At 45.7% G+C, this 11,411-nt stretch overlaps 3 protein-coding genes across 3 annotated transcripts in view; 1 reads left to right on the top strand and 2 right to left on the bottom strand.

Annotated features, from left to right (window-relative positions):
* Positions 1-1,098: 1,098 nt before the first annotated feature.
* On the bottom strand, positions 1,099-5,881 carry LOC134148483 (torsin-1B-like). The gene is made up of 5 exons (XM_062590611.1): positions 5,677-5,881; positions 5,302-5,567; positions 4,343-4,518; positions 3,592-3,719; positions 1,099-3,192 (listed from the first exon to the last, which is right to left on the bottom strand). The coding sequence occupies exons 1-5, from the start codon at positions 5,855-5,857 to the stop codon at positions 2,915-2,917; spliced, it is 1,029 nt and encodes a 342-aa protein (XP_062446595.1). The 5' UTR covers positions 5,858-5,881; the 3' UTR covers positions 1,099-2,914.
* A 771-nt stretch (positions 5,882-6,652) lies between these two features.
* On the bottom strand, positions 6,653-10,848 carry LOC134148678 (torsin-1A-like). The gene is made up of 5 exons (XM_062591060.1): positions 10,645-10,848; positions 9,195-9,463; positions 8,932-9,107; positions 7,816-7,943; positions 6,653-7,682 (listed from the first exon to the last, which is right to left on the bottom strand). Exons 1-5 carry the CDS (start codon positions 10,829-10,831, stop codon positions 7,438-7,440), a joined length of 1,005 nt encoding a protein of 334 aa, XP_062447044.1. The 5' UTR covers positions 10,832-10,848; the 3' UTR covers positions 6,653-7,437.
* The window catches only part of PTGES (prostaglandin E synthase), a 27,062-nt gene continuing 24,005 nt past the window's right edge, over positions 8,355-11,411 (top strand). Inside the window, exon 1 of the mRNA XM_062591064.1 lies at positions 8,355-8,487. The gene's annotated coding sequence lies outside the window, so the exon portion shown is untranslated. The remainder of the gene's footprint in view (positions 8,488-11,411) is intronic.

The following is an 11,411-nucleotide window of genomic DNA, read 5'->3' as shown; positions in this document are numbered from 1 at the left end:
GTGTGCTTGAAGTCACTCCAACATTTGATCCTGCAGTTCTCTCCCCTCTTTAGACTGTATGGTTTCAAAAGTTAAGGTCCTGATTGTCTCCTCCTTGCTGTGACTGGATAGCTTTGGCCATTACTTTTTAACACTTTGTTTGAAACTGGACAACTTCAGGGAAAATGTCAAATAGGGAAAGGTCTAAGCCCTAGAGAAACAGTTCATTGGCTGGTGAGAGTAGCTGAGCTGTTAGTGAGGCTGACTTTTTTGTTTGTTTTTGCCAAAGTCCACTACAAGGAACTGCTGCTTTAATTCAAGGTTTTCTATAGGGTAGGTGCTCAGCTCTCTTGCTGTGCTCATAAATGATAAACTGTAGATAAAATGCAAGCTGACCTGAGCCCCTTTGTCAGAAGTGTTACTGTCTTGATGGAGAGGCCATCTGCCTCTAAAGACTCATCTGTTTGACAAGGCCAACACCCAAGTTGTTGTGCATACAGAATGGTGCAGACCCAGAGCTCAGCTTCTGGAGCAAGTCCTGCTGAATAAAACCATTTATGGTTCTAATACACACCCCTTAATGAATTTCTTTGTGCATCATTAGAAACAGCATAATGTGGTCTGCAACAACACGAACACTTACCTGCTCAGGGAGGTGCAAGCTGATGCCAGCAGCTCTAACCATACTGGAATTAAGGTGCAGTTTACACACCGGGTATTTTTGAGTACCAGGGAGGTTGTAGATGATCCAGCTGGTAGAGAGATGATGAAAGCCAGAGGCAAGGCAAAAAAAAAACCTGTCTTGAATACCAACTTTCCTGACAGAGCACAGAAGGGAAATAGTTGAACAAGCTACCTGAGATTTATTCGCCTGGCCATAATGATAAAGCAGAACATACAGAAGCTAAGGTTTTTCCATAGGTGCTTATTTTATACATGCACTGAATTTCAGTAGTTAAATAATTGTGGTTTTGGATGACTTGTCAGGTTTTAATCTGCTTATCTTAACTATTATTATGAACAAATTTTTAAGAATAAGGAAACTTAAAACTGCAAGGTAGCTGGGCTGGAAACTGCATCGAGTACTTTCCTGTAGCTGATAATGACTCAAGCAAGAGAGAAGAGTGACAATATTTATTCCAACTGCAACACAGTAGTAATATGTAGTGGTTTTAGATTGCACAAGTGTTTTGCATTCAGAGTAACTGAAGCTAGTTGCAGCATTTACACCCATGAACATCATTAATAGGCAAAACATTATGTATGAAAAGCAACAGTCCAACATCCCAAGGTTAACAGCTAGTTAGCATTTGGCTCTAGAGATTGCATCAGTGTGAACAGTTGCTGACATCTGACAGACATCTGACAGACTCCACAAAGCTGTAAAAGAAAACTGACACTGTTAACTTAGAGGTTAATGTAAGTATTAAGCTCTCAGTTGTAGTTTGCAGTAGTGTTGAGACCTGTAAGTTCTGCATCGCTTCTTAAAACAAGTTGGAATTTAAGTGAGTTGATTCTGCAGCACAAAAATAGCCTACTCCCTCAAGTCAGTTTAAGTCGCATTACCATCTACCTGTATAAGTGAGAGGCACTTCTATCTTGCACTAAGATATCTGATCCACAAATGATGGATAAGAGTTAAAGCTTGCCACATCCTAAGTGGGTACCTTGCCAAGGGAATTGAGTTTATTTTTTCCTAGTTTCCTAAACTTCCAAATTCCAATTTCACAGCTTGCCCAAGGGGTAAGATGTCACTCACCTTGCCAAACAGCCCTCCTTAACTTTAAAAGCTAAAGCTGTAGTAGTAGCTGTACCTGTCTAGTGAGGTATGGGAATGTTGCTCTGTGATCCAATTTTTCATACTCCTTTCTCTATGATTCTCTAGGAAGGGCTTTGTTTTTCTATTGCTTACACTATTCAAAAAAATTACCTCTGCCATGAAAGTGTCTTCCAGCAAGATGAGAGCAGGATTACCCATTCCTGGTCTATTGGGTGTAGTTGGGATGGACTGTTAAAGAGCTGGTAGACTTCAGGTCCAGCAGCCTGCAGGCAGATTAACCTTACAGGTTCTAACAGTCACATCCTTTTGAAAGATTTCCTGCTGAAGAACACAGTGATCTAGTATGTTTTAACAGTCTAATCCCCCAACTGATTCCCTGTGCTCAGGGAGACTAACCTCCTAGAGTTATACACAAAAGCACTTAGGCCCCTTAGTTACAAAAATAGAGAAGATCACAATTTCTTTTCCTCCAAAAGAAGCAGAGGGGCAATTACTTTCTCCTTTTTTCTGCTGTTTAGTAACAGATATCCCTGAGCTCATCATGACTTCCCACATCACTGAAGGAGATAATGTGATGCCAGTCAGACGTGCACTGTAATTCTGGCCTTCTGTCCCAAAATAGCTGACTCCACCTGTAAGAGCTACAATAGCACCTTCTAGCATGCCAGCTTCTTACTGGCAATGCATCAAGGAATTTACTCTTGCAGACACTGTTGTAGGCCTAAATATGCCACACCACCTTTGATTTCACTGGCCCATGAACTAGACCCTCCACATACAAGGAAGGGAGTATAGCTGCCTGGAAGAATTCCTTTGTTTTACTCCTTTGCTCTAGTCTAGACTTTCTGTGGAAGAAAAATGAAACATTTAATAGTCCTTGCACTTAGGAGAATAAAGTGGGAGAGAGTGTATCCAGCCTTACATATATATATTTCGCTCAGAAGCTTTCTATGAGGAGTGGGCAGGAAGGCAGTATTTGGATACCTGCCAGTTCAGAGATGAGCAATGGGATTTCAAGTTTAAAATAATAATAAAATAAGCCCACACAACTCTCTCTGGGATTTTCACCATACTCCCTGCAGCAGTAAAAAGCTTAAATGCAAAATACACAAATTGCAAAAAGCTTTGAAAGTGCTCTGGAGAGGTAAAGGCTAATCAACCCTCAGCCTTTGTATCTCTCATCACAGTGTCCCAGTGAAAATTCAGCTTGGCCTGTACAGTCTTGCAGCCTTTATCAGAGTAGATTTTCTCCTCTTTTGGGAAGAAGGTCATCTCATCAATCACCACTTCAACAACGTTTTCATTGACAGCATGGCCATGGGATATCATTTCAGCCCTGATGCACATCTTCACGTGCTTGTGCTCCAGGGGCAGGAAAGGAACAAAGTAGTCAATGAGGTTTCTGTCAATGAGACTGCTGTGCCACAGACCACCTGGAGGAATTGGGAGAGGTGGAGGGAGGAAATAAGTAAGTTTCTCTGGAATCAGGACTACAAAAGGTAAGGTCTGCAGGACACTGAATTCATAAAGCAGATCACCTCAACTGCTGGCCAAGGAAGCAAGGAGTGCCAGTCAGCTGGATGGATCAGGGATCATACCTTGCATTTGTCACTGCTACCCTTTAGCATGCCTGCAGAGCCAGTTCTGCACTGTTGTGGAGACATGGCACTGGAGCAAAGGGACTGAGGAGAATGGGCCAGGGCATTGTTGTACAAAGTTCATAGATGCAGGAAGCAGAGCAAACTCAAGGCACTTTGAGGTACAGACTCTGAAGATTAACCCTGCATTTATTAAGTCAAGGAATTCAATATTTTGGGGGGAAACTGACTTACTGTTCTTGTTATTGAAGACTCCTACAGAAAGCACTGGCTCCAGGTCTTTCAGCTGAATCTCTTCCCTCTGCTTTCCACTCCTCCAGAAGTCAAGAGCCACTTTATTAATTAAATTTGCACCTGCATTGCTATTCATGAAAGAATGTTACAACAGTGAATTGAGACAGACTGAGCAAGGGTTTCTTTTTAATTGATTACATGTATTGCTTATCTTCTTGAAGACGAATCACCAAAACAGAAACTCTTAACCCAAAGCTTATGGCAAGGCTCCAATTCTTATGAATTGCCATCAGTGCAACCGTCCCAGAGAACTTTCCCAAAATCTGAACTCTCATATGATCTGTACTCTGGGCCAGTCTCACAATCTTAGCACACTGCAGCTCTCTGCTGCACTGCATCAGACTTGCTCCACTATAGCCACAAGCCCACCCATTCAAGGGCTCACAGTACTCCCCTCTATGTTTATAGTCAGGGTCTTTGCTCTGGAGCAGTTCTTCTGGTGTACTTTGAATCAGGTCTCATAGGAACATCATTGCTAGGGGGTTAGGTTTAGCTCCGCTGGTTAGAGCGTGGTGCTAATAATGCCAAGGTTGCGGGTTCAATCCCCGTATGGGCCACTCATTTGAGGGCTGGACTAGATGATCTGCAGAGGTCCCTTGCAACCTTACCAATCCTGTGATTCTATGATTGTCATCATATACATACAGATTTATTTCAGTGCCTTGAAACAACTGAAAAAAGTGCTACAGACCTGAGGAAAATGAAGACAGCTTTTCTGTAAGACACCCCATTAACCTGCTCATAATAATCTAAGAATGGCTTGATGGCATCAATGAGGCCTGGGTGCAATTTGTCCATCTCATCAAAAATGAAGACAGAGTGGGGACAGACACTGACATTGCCCTGGATCCATTTCTGCAGCTGCTCCTGCAAAAAAAAAAAAAAAAAAAGAGAGATCAAGAACACTGAAAAACTCTGTCTTTGGGGGATTTACTGCAGGAGGTTTGTATGTAACAGACTGTGAGGACTCCCTTTCAGTGGTGTCACATGCTCACTGGTTATATTCTTCTTCCTCTAAAGAGAAGGCCATAAACATTGTGATTGCTTTCACATGTGGCACTGAATTTACCCATGAATTCTCTTTCTGTGACTTTGTCTTTCTCCTTGGTGAACGGATAAGACATGAAAACCAGATGGAGACAGGAGATGAGACTTTTTTAAAAAAAAAAAAAATCACTGTTTCTTCCTTCATACAAACCCCCAATCTACCAACACACCAGACACTAAAATACAAAAATTAGAAATCTGCTTCCTAGGAATAAAATCACTTAAAAAAAAAATCACTCAGATCAGTTACACCTTCCCGTTGCTTAGCTTCAAAGCAGAGTTTCTTTCCTAACAGCGAGCATCATAGAAATCAGCAGATGGCACCAGTGAGAGGAAAGTGCTCGGAAAACCCACTCTTGCTTTTGATTTCTTGGCATTTCGGGGCATCGCTGTTGCACTTTGTGAACACGCAGGCACCGGTTCAACCACCATCTCGGGAGCTTGGCACCACTTCTGGAAATAACGCGGTTGTGCGTACAGCTGCGGCGCTCTAGCCTGGAGGCATCTGGGGAGCTTCTGCAACACGCTCAGTGGTTCCCCCCACCCCCCAAAACCGGCTCCTACACCCCCCCCCCCCGGGGGGGTAGGGGGTTCCCGGGTTACCTGGTAGAGCTTGACCTGGTGCTGGTGCGGGAAGTGCAGCGTGGCCAGGAAGAGGTGGACGAACTTGCTGCGCAGCCCGGCGGGGTGCAGGTGCTCGGCGATGATCTGGCTCAGGAGGTTCTTGCCGGTGCCGCCCCAGCCGTGCAGCGACAGCGCCAGCGGCTTCTTGGGGCTGCGGTTGCGGCTGAGGCCCGCCACCGCCTTCAGCACCACCTCCTTGGCCAGGTGCTGCCCGAAGAGCCGCGCGTCCAGCTGCGCCCTCAGCGCTGCGGGCAGAGGCGCGAGCTCAGCGCGGCCCCGCCCGCGACGGGCGGCCGTTAACGGCCGGCGGTTACCGCGCTCGGCGCGGCCCCTCCCCCCCTCCGCGCGCGGTACCGGTGGCGTTGAGGCGGTGCCCGTCGCCGGGGCAGCACTCCACGTAGCTGCAGTAGAAGCTGGGGTAGGAGAGGTAACCGGTGAGCGCCGAGGCGGCGCCGATGGCGATGCCCACGCTCAGGGGTTCCAGCGCCGCCAGCCCCGGCAGCAGCAGCCACAGCAGCGCCGGCGCCCGCGGCATGGCGGCTCCCGCGGCCCCGCCCTGCCGCCATCTTGGGGCGGGCGGCCCCGCCCTGGCCCCGCCCCCGCCGCCATCTTTGAGCGGGGCCGGGAGCGCCGGCGCCGGCCTCGCCTTCCGCTGATGACGTCGAGGGGCTGTGACGTGATGGTGATGGGATGACGTCAGCGTAATGCCGTTATCTTAGCTGTCTGCCTGGGGTAGTGAGGTGGTAAGGCACCGGGGAGGCCCACCGTGGGTAGAGGGGACGCGGCTGCCCTGCCACAGAGCTGTGTCCTCTGTGCCCTGCTCCCTGTCGGAGCAAGCCAGGCCCGTTCTCCGCACCTCGAGCCCCTCAGAGCAAGCCAGGCCCTGTCCTCTGTGCCCTGCTCCCTGTTAGAGCGAGCCAGGCCCCATCTTCTGTGCCTCAGTCCTCATGTCATTCCCCCACCAGAGAAACGCAGGGCCTGTCCTTGGCACCTTTGTGCAGGCATTCGGTGTCCATCCCTCCCGTCCACCACAGCAGGAGGATCCTAGAGGATAACGATGCTAACACCTTTCTTCAGCCTGTGTCACAAGACTGTGAACCTTTTCCCTTTTTTTGACCAGCACACCTGGGAGTGATGCATCAGCATAGCAACCTGAAGTGTGCAATCAGACACAAGGGACCGCTGATGATGGTTGCATTAGACAGTGAGCAAACCACAGAGCGGTTACGATGAGTGCAGTACTCTGAAACATCCAAAAGAAGTGCTATCCTAGAAAGAGCTTGCTGGATCTTTTATTTTTAAAATACTGTCTCTCAGAAAGGTGGGTGTTCACGGAGAGGCATTTCCCTGACTGTGTGTCACAGCAGGTGATTGTAATAGAAGGAGGCTGTATAACAGTCAAAATGAACCAACGTTGATGCCTAGATATCAAGAGAAATAGTGTTGAGATATGAGGGGTTTCTCTGCATCCCTTTGATTTACTGGTCAGAGGCAATGGCACACAGTGTTCTCTGATGCAAACAGCTCAGGTAGTGTGGGATAACTAGGTACATCAAGGTGAAGCACTGGTGCCTAGTAGAGAAAACGCTGAACTAGGACCACTGCCTCTGACCAAGGCCTGTTGGATGAGTTGTGCTTCAGTTTCCATACCTGTAAAGCAGGAACGGTGTTCCTGATCTCCTTTGTGATTTCTTTGAGATAGATGGGAGAAAATCGGTTTAAAACAAAGCAGATCTGATTACTGAGAATGATTATTTATGAATAGATCTTACTAATTAGGGCAGAGCTAGGACTTAAGGTACAAGCAGTCTTGCAACAGAAGTAGGAAGTTGTCCCTTTGAAAATACTTTTGTCCGAGAGCATTTCTGCGGCAAGAAGAGCAAATCTCATAACTCAAGTATGTCCCTCTTCTGCTTACTCTGTACCACCATTGTAACATTGTCCTATATATTTATTTAAGAGCTCTTGAATAAGACTGCCTCTGATATGCAAGAGGCTAAATACCTTCAGGGAAGAATGCGTAGACTGAACTGCAAGGAGGGGAAAGGGAGTTATTGTTTCTTCCATCTGCTGTATTCTTGTAGCAAGAACACAAGGCATTTGGCTTTGTAATGTCTAGATGCTCAGAGTCACTCTGGAGGCCACAGTCTTGCAGCCTTTGCTAGAGTAGAGTCTTTCTTTGCTGGGGTAGTCAGTCATTGCCAAGGCAATCTCTGTCATGAGGTCTTCATCCTCACGGTGGCCTTGTAAGCGGAGCTCCTCCCGGACACACTCTCTCACATGTTTATATTCAAGAGGAAGGAAAGGAATGAAATAGTCAATCAGGTTCTTTTGGATCAGATGACTCTGGAAAAAACCACCTACGAGAGAGAATGGAGGGCTTTACTGTTGAGAAGTGTGGAGGCCAGTGTGTCTCTGTGCACTTCCATGGTCAGGCTACAGGAGACACTGCACATCAGCAGTCTTGAGATCTGGGAACCCAGAGATACTCACTGTTCATGTTGCTGAAAATTTCCTCAGGTATCAGAGACTGCAACTCCTTTAGAGAAATTTCTTCTCTTCTTTTCTGCCTTCTCCAGTGATCAAGAGCAATCTCTGTTATCTTATCTCCTCCGGCATTGCTGTGAGGAAAGCAATTCATTGGATCATTAGAACTGTGCCTTTGCCATCTTTATTACTTGTCTGAGCAATGATTTAAGTTGTTCTGTGTGATTCTGCACTAGAATAGAGGTGGCACACTCATACAGATGGGTGTTGCTCAGAGGTGGCAAGTGACAAGGACCACACTGTCTTCCAGATGAAAGCGGAGTCAGATGGGTGAGCACTCCTCTGGGATGGTGGTTTATACTACTGAATCTGACTTTTCAGCAGAGTGGGAGGATTGGTCATACTATCAGGTGTCACTGAAAGGCTCTCTAACAAGCTGTTAGTCAGCTTGTTAATTACTACCTTGTGTTGAAACAGGTTGTGTTTGTGTTTGTAGGTCATGTGTTTGAACATAACAGCAAGTCAAGAGGTACACCAGCCCGAAGCTCAGGATTTGGACTTAAATCAGTCATGTGACATGGACATAGCTGGGATGACCTTCAGCAAGCAGATTTTCCAGGAATAATACATGGAGGAATCATGCCTCCCTAATCTCTGTATGCAAGAAGCTTTCAATATGTGAGTCCTTTCCTCTCTGTGTGTATGGAGCTGATGAGCCTCCTTAGATGAGTCCCACCCATCCTATAAAGACCCATCTGCCTACTGCTCATGTTACAGAGTGGGATAAAACATATTTATTGACCATAGGGGAAGTTGGTGTGTCCAAGACTTTTGGAAGCCAACATGGATGCCTCTCCATATGCCATTCACTTGAGGAGAGGGAACCTGTTCAGCCCTAGGACAACTCACTTCTCCTTATGGTGTAGTGTAACTCAGATTTTCTGGCTGACATGACAGCTGGGCATGTTCATTGATAACATGCTGTAAAGACAGACAGCAAGGGACCTTGAGCTGTTCAGCCATGCTTGTGGCCAGCTGCAAACCTATTAGCAATTGCTCCTCCATTTGCCCCTACTGATTCTGTGGAATTGTAATTCTTTTATGGCCTTTGGATTTCCTTACTTCAGGAAGAGGAAGATTGCCTTGCCATAATAAACACCATCAATCTCTTCATGGTAGCCAAGGAATGGCATGATAGAGTCTATCAGGCCATGTGGCATCTGATCCATTTCAGAGAAGATAAAAAGGGACCTTGGACAGGCACTGACATTCCCCTGGATCCAATTCTGCAGCTGCTTCTGTAAGAAGAGGCAAAATTATCTGGGATTTACATTCACAATTGCAGATAACTTGTTTCAAAAAAAATAAGATAAAGTTGGAAATACCTTATACAGATGGACATGTGAAGCATGTGGGAAATGCAGTACTGTGCTGAAGTGGTGCACAAACCTCCTTCTTGGTATATTAAGCTGATAGAGGTTCTCTGCAATGATACTGCTGACAAATGATTTGCCTGTTCCTGTCCAGCCATGGAAGGACATCACCAAAGGCTTTCTGGGCCATTTGGAATAAACATTTGCACTCAGAGCTCTCAGAACTATTTGGACAGCAAGATGCTGGCCAAAGACTTTCCGCTCCAAATCCATCTTCAAAACTAAAGGAATGAGGGGAGAAAAGAGTCAGTAAATGCCATATTATTCTTCCTCCTTTTTTTTTTTTTTTTTTTTCTGTTACTGCTGAATTACTAGTGGGGAGAACAAATATTCACTGCCTTCAGTCCATGGTGAGACTGTGAATCAGTAGAGAATCAAATTCACAGACTCTTGAATTACTCTTTAGGGCCTTTCTGAGAACCAAGCAGCTTGCAGGAATTAGGCAGGAATCCTGGTAGTATTATAGCTACTGCCTCCTATAAAGACTTGGGATAGGCTGGATTGTATTTGCAGAGATATGTTCACTGCATGTTATAAGTTGTCATTAACTGGTTTTGTGGCATCTGACATTCCTCACATTTATAGAAAAGTGTGTTTCTGTTGTCACAGCATATCCTCTTATTATAAGTACTGCAACTGGTGTCTCAGCGGCTAAAATACTTCCAAGAAAACTGCCAGTTTGTAAGCGGCCAAATCCAGAGCTGATGCTAAGTGATATATAAAGTAGCTGGAGGTACACAGGTCTCCAGCAGTTGAGGGTTTGTTTTGAAATCTGCAGCCCAGCCCTGAAATGAAACATTATTTGCAGTCCCATGACAAAGGGAAAGGGGATTTCCAGATGGCAAAATCAGGAATTTATGGTTAAAAGATTGTGTAACCTTTTCTCCATCATTTACTAGTTCCCTGCAGGCAGGGAATTGCCCAACTTCCCCTTTCGCTGAGAACTGTTTGATATTCAGCCTGTTCATCTCAAGGAAAAGCAGTATGTTTTGAATCTTAGAGTTCTGCTAATTGCTGCTCATCTGACATAGCATTACAAGCAGCCACTGATCGGGGTGTGGAATACCACTGGGATGTCCATCTCATGAAGACATGGGATTATTTCATTAGCTCTTAACCTTAAACTCTGCTCCAGACTTTTGCGTGCTTTTGCCATTATAAACCAAGACATCAGCATGGGAAATGCTCCAGTGCTTCAGTGACAACTAGCGTACATGAATACACATAGAAAAAGCTCTTTTAGCCCTTGCCTTCTTGAGGTACCGTGGGCACTAACTATTACCTTTCCCAGAAACACTCTGAAGAAGACTGGCATTGAGAAGGAAGCCCTCATTCCCCAGGGAAGGACCACCAGCTAGTCCCTCCAATGACCTGGCTCATGATGCACTTACCACTGCCTTACCTGAGAGGTTCAGTGTGTCCTTCATATTGCAGCACTCCAGGAGACTGCACTTGAGCCAGGAGTAAGGGGAGAGGAGCTGCCAAGCAACAGCAGCCCCTCCCATGAAGATCGAGGTGCTGAGAGGGTCCAGAGCTAGCATCAAAGTGGGTATGAAAATAAGGAATTCAGCAACATTCAGAAGCTTCATGGTGGGAACTGAATGCTCGTTTGGCTCAGCAGAAAAGGAAAGCAAAACAGAAAGATGCAGAATAACTTCCTGGAGTGTGTGGCTTCAGGCTATTCAAGCAGATGGAAGCCAGTTCTCCTGTAAACTAGGAATGTTACTGATTTAATGTCGAAAACAGAGTTACCACACTATTCCTTAAGAACAGAAATTATCATGAGCAGGGTGTTGCTGCATTGGTAGAGTTTTATCAGAACACCTCCCAGCTTTGAGGTGAACAAGACCAAAACCTCATTGTATCTTGAGCAAGGTACTAATCTGGTGATTAGCCAAGAACGTAGTATTTGTTTTGGGCTTAGTTCCCAGTGGGCTGCACATCTAGCATCGCAGAGCCCAAAGATTTTTGTAGAAGTGGCTGGAGCTCTACATCTCACAGAACTGAATGATTCAAAAAGCTACTATTTAAAATCAAGTTTTCTTGGCTGATACTTTGTTCTGATGACTTTAGAGTGTGCCTTCTGTCCCCAGAAAAATGCCTTTGCGAAAGGGAAAGGACACTGAAATAGCCTTTGTTTTCTCAATGATTTTTTTTCTCTTTTAAATA

This window comes from Rhea pennata, chromosome 18 (assembly GCF_028389875.1).
Source record: "Rhea pennata isolate bPtePen1 chromosome 18, bPtePen1.pri, whole genome shotgun sequence".
In the NCBI taxonomy this organism is placed as follows: Eukaryota; Metazoa; Chordata; class Aves; order Rheiformes; family Rheidae; genus Rhea; species Rhea pennata.
The sequence above is the reverse complement of the archived record's forward strand: the minus strand, read 5'-3'. Positions and strand labels throughout refer to the sequence as shown.

Excerpts from the sequence above, each read along its gene's own strand:
- LOC134148483 (XM_062590611.1), bottom strand. The coding sequence starts at position 5,857 with ATGCCGCGGGCGCCGGCGCTGCTGTGGCTGCTGCTGCCGGGGCTGGCG. Across the intron at positions 5,568-5,676 it reads GCACCGCCTCAACGCCACCG|CGCTGAGGGCGCAGCTGGAC; the intron begins GTACCGCGCGCG and ends CTCTGCCCGCAG. Across the intron at positions 3,193-3,591 it reads AGTCTTCAATAACAAGAACA|GTGGTCTGTGGCACAGCAGT; the intron begins GTAAGTCAGTTT and ends CAATTCCTCCAG.
- LOC134148678 (XM_062591060.1), bottom strand. The coding sequence starts at position 10,831 with ATGAAGCTTCTGAATGTTGCTGAATTCCTTATTTTCATACCCACTTTG. Across the intron at positions 9,464-10,644 it reads GGACACACTGAACCTCTCAG|TTTTGAAGATGGATTTGGAG; the intron begins GTAAGGCAGTGG and ends TCATTCCTTTAG. Across the intron at positions 9,108-9,194 it reads CACATGTCCATCTGTATAAG|AAGCAGCTGCAGAATTGGAT; the intron begins GTATTTCCAACT and ends CTCTTCTTACAG.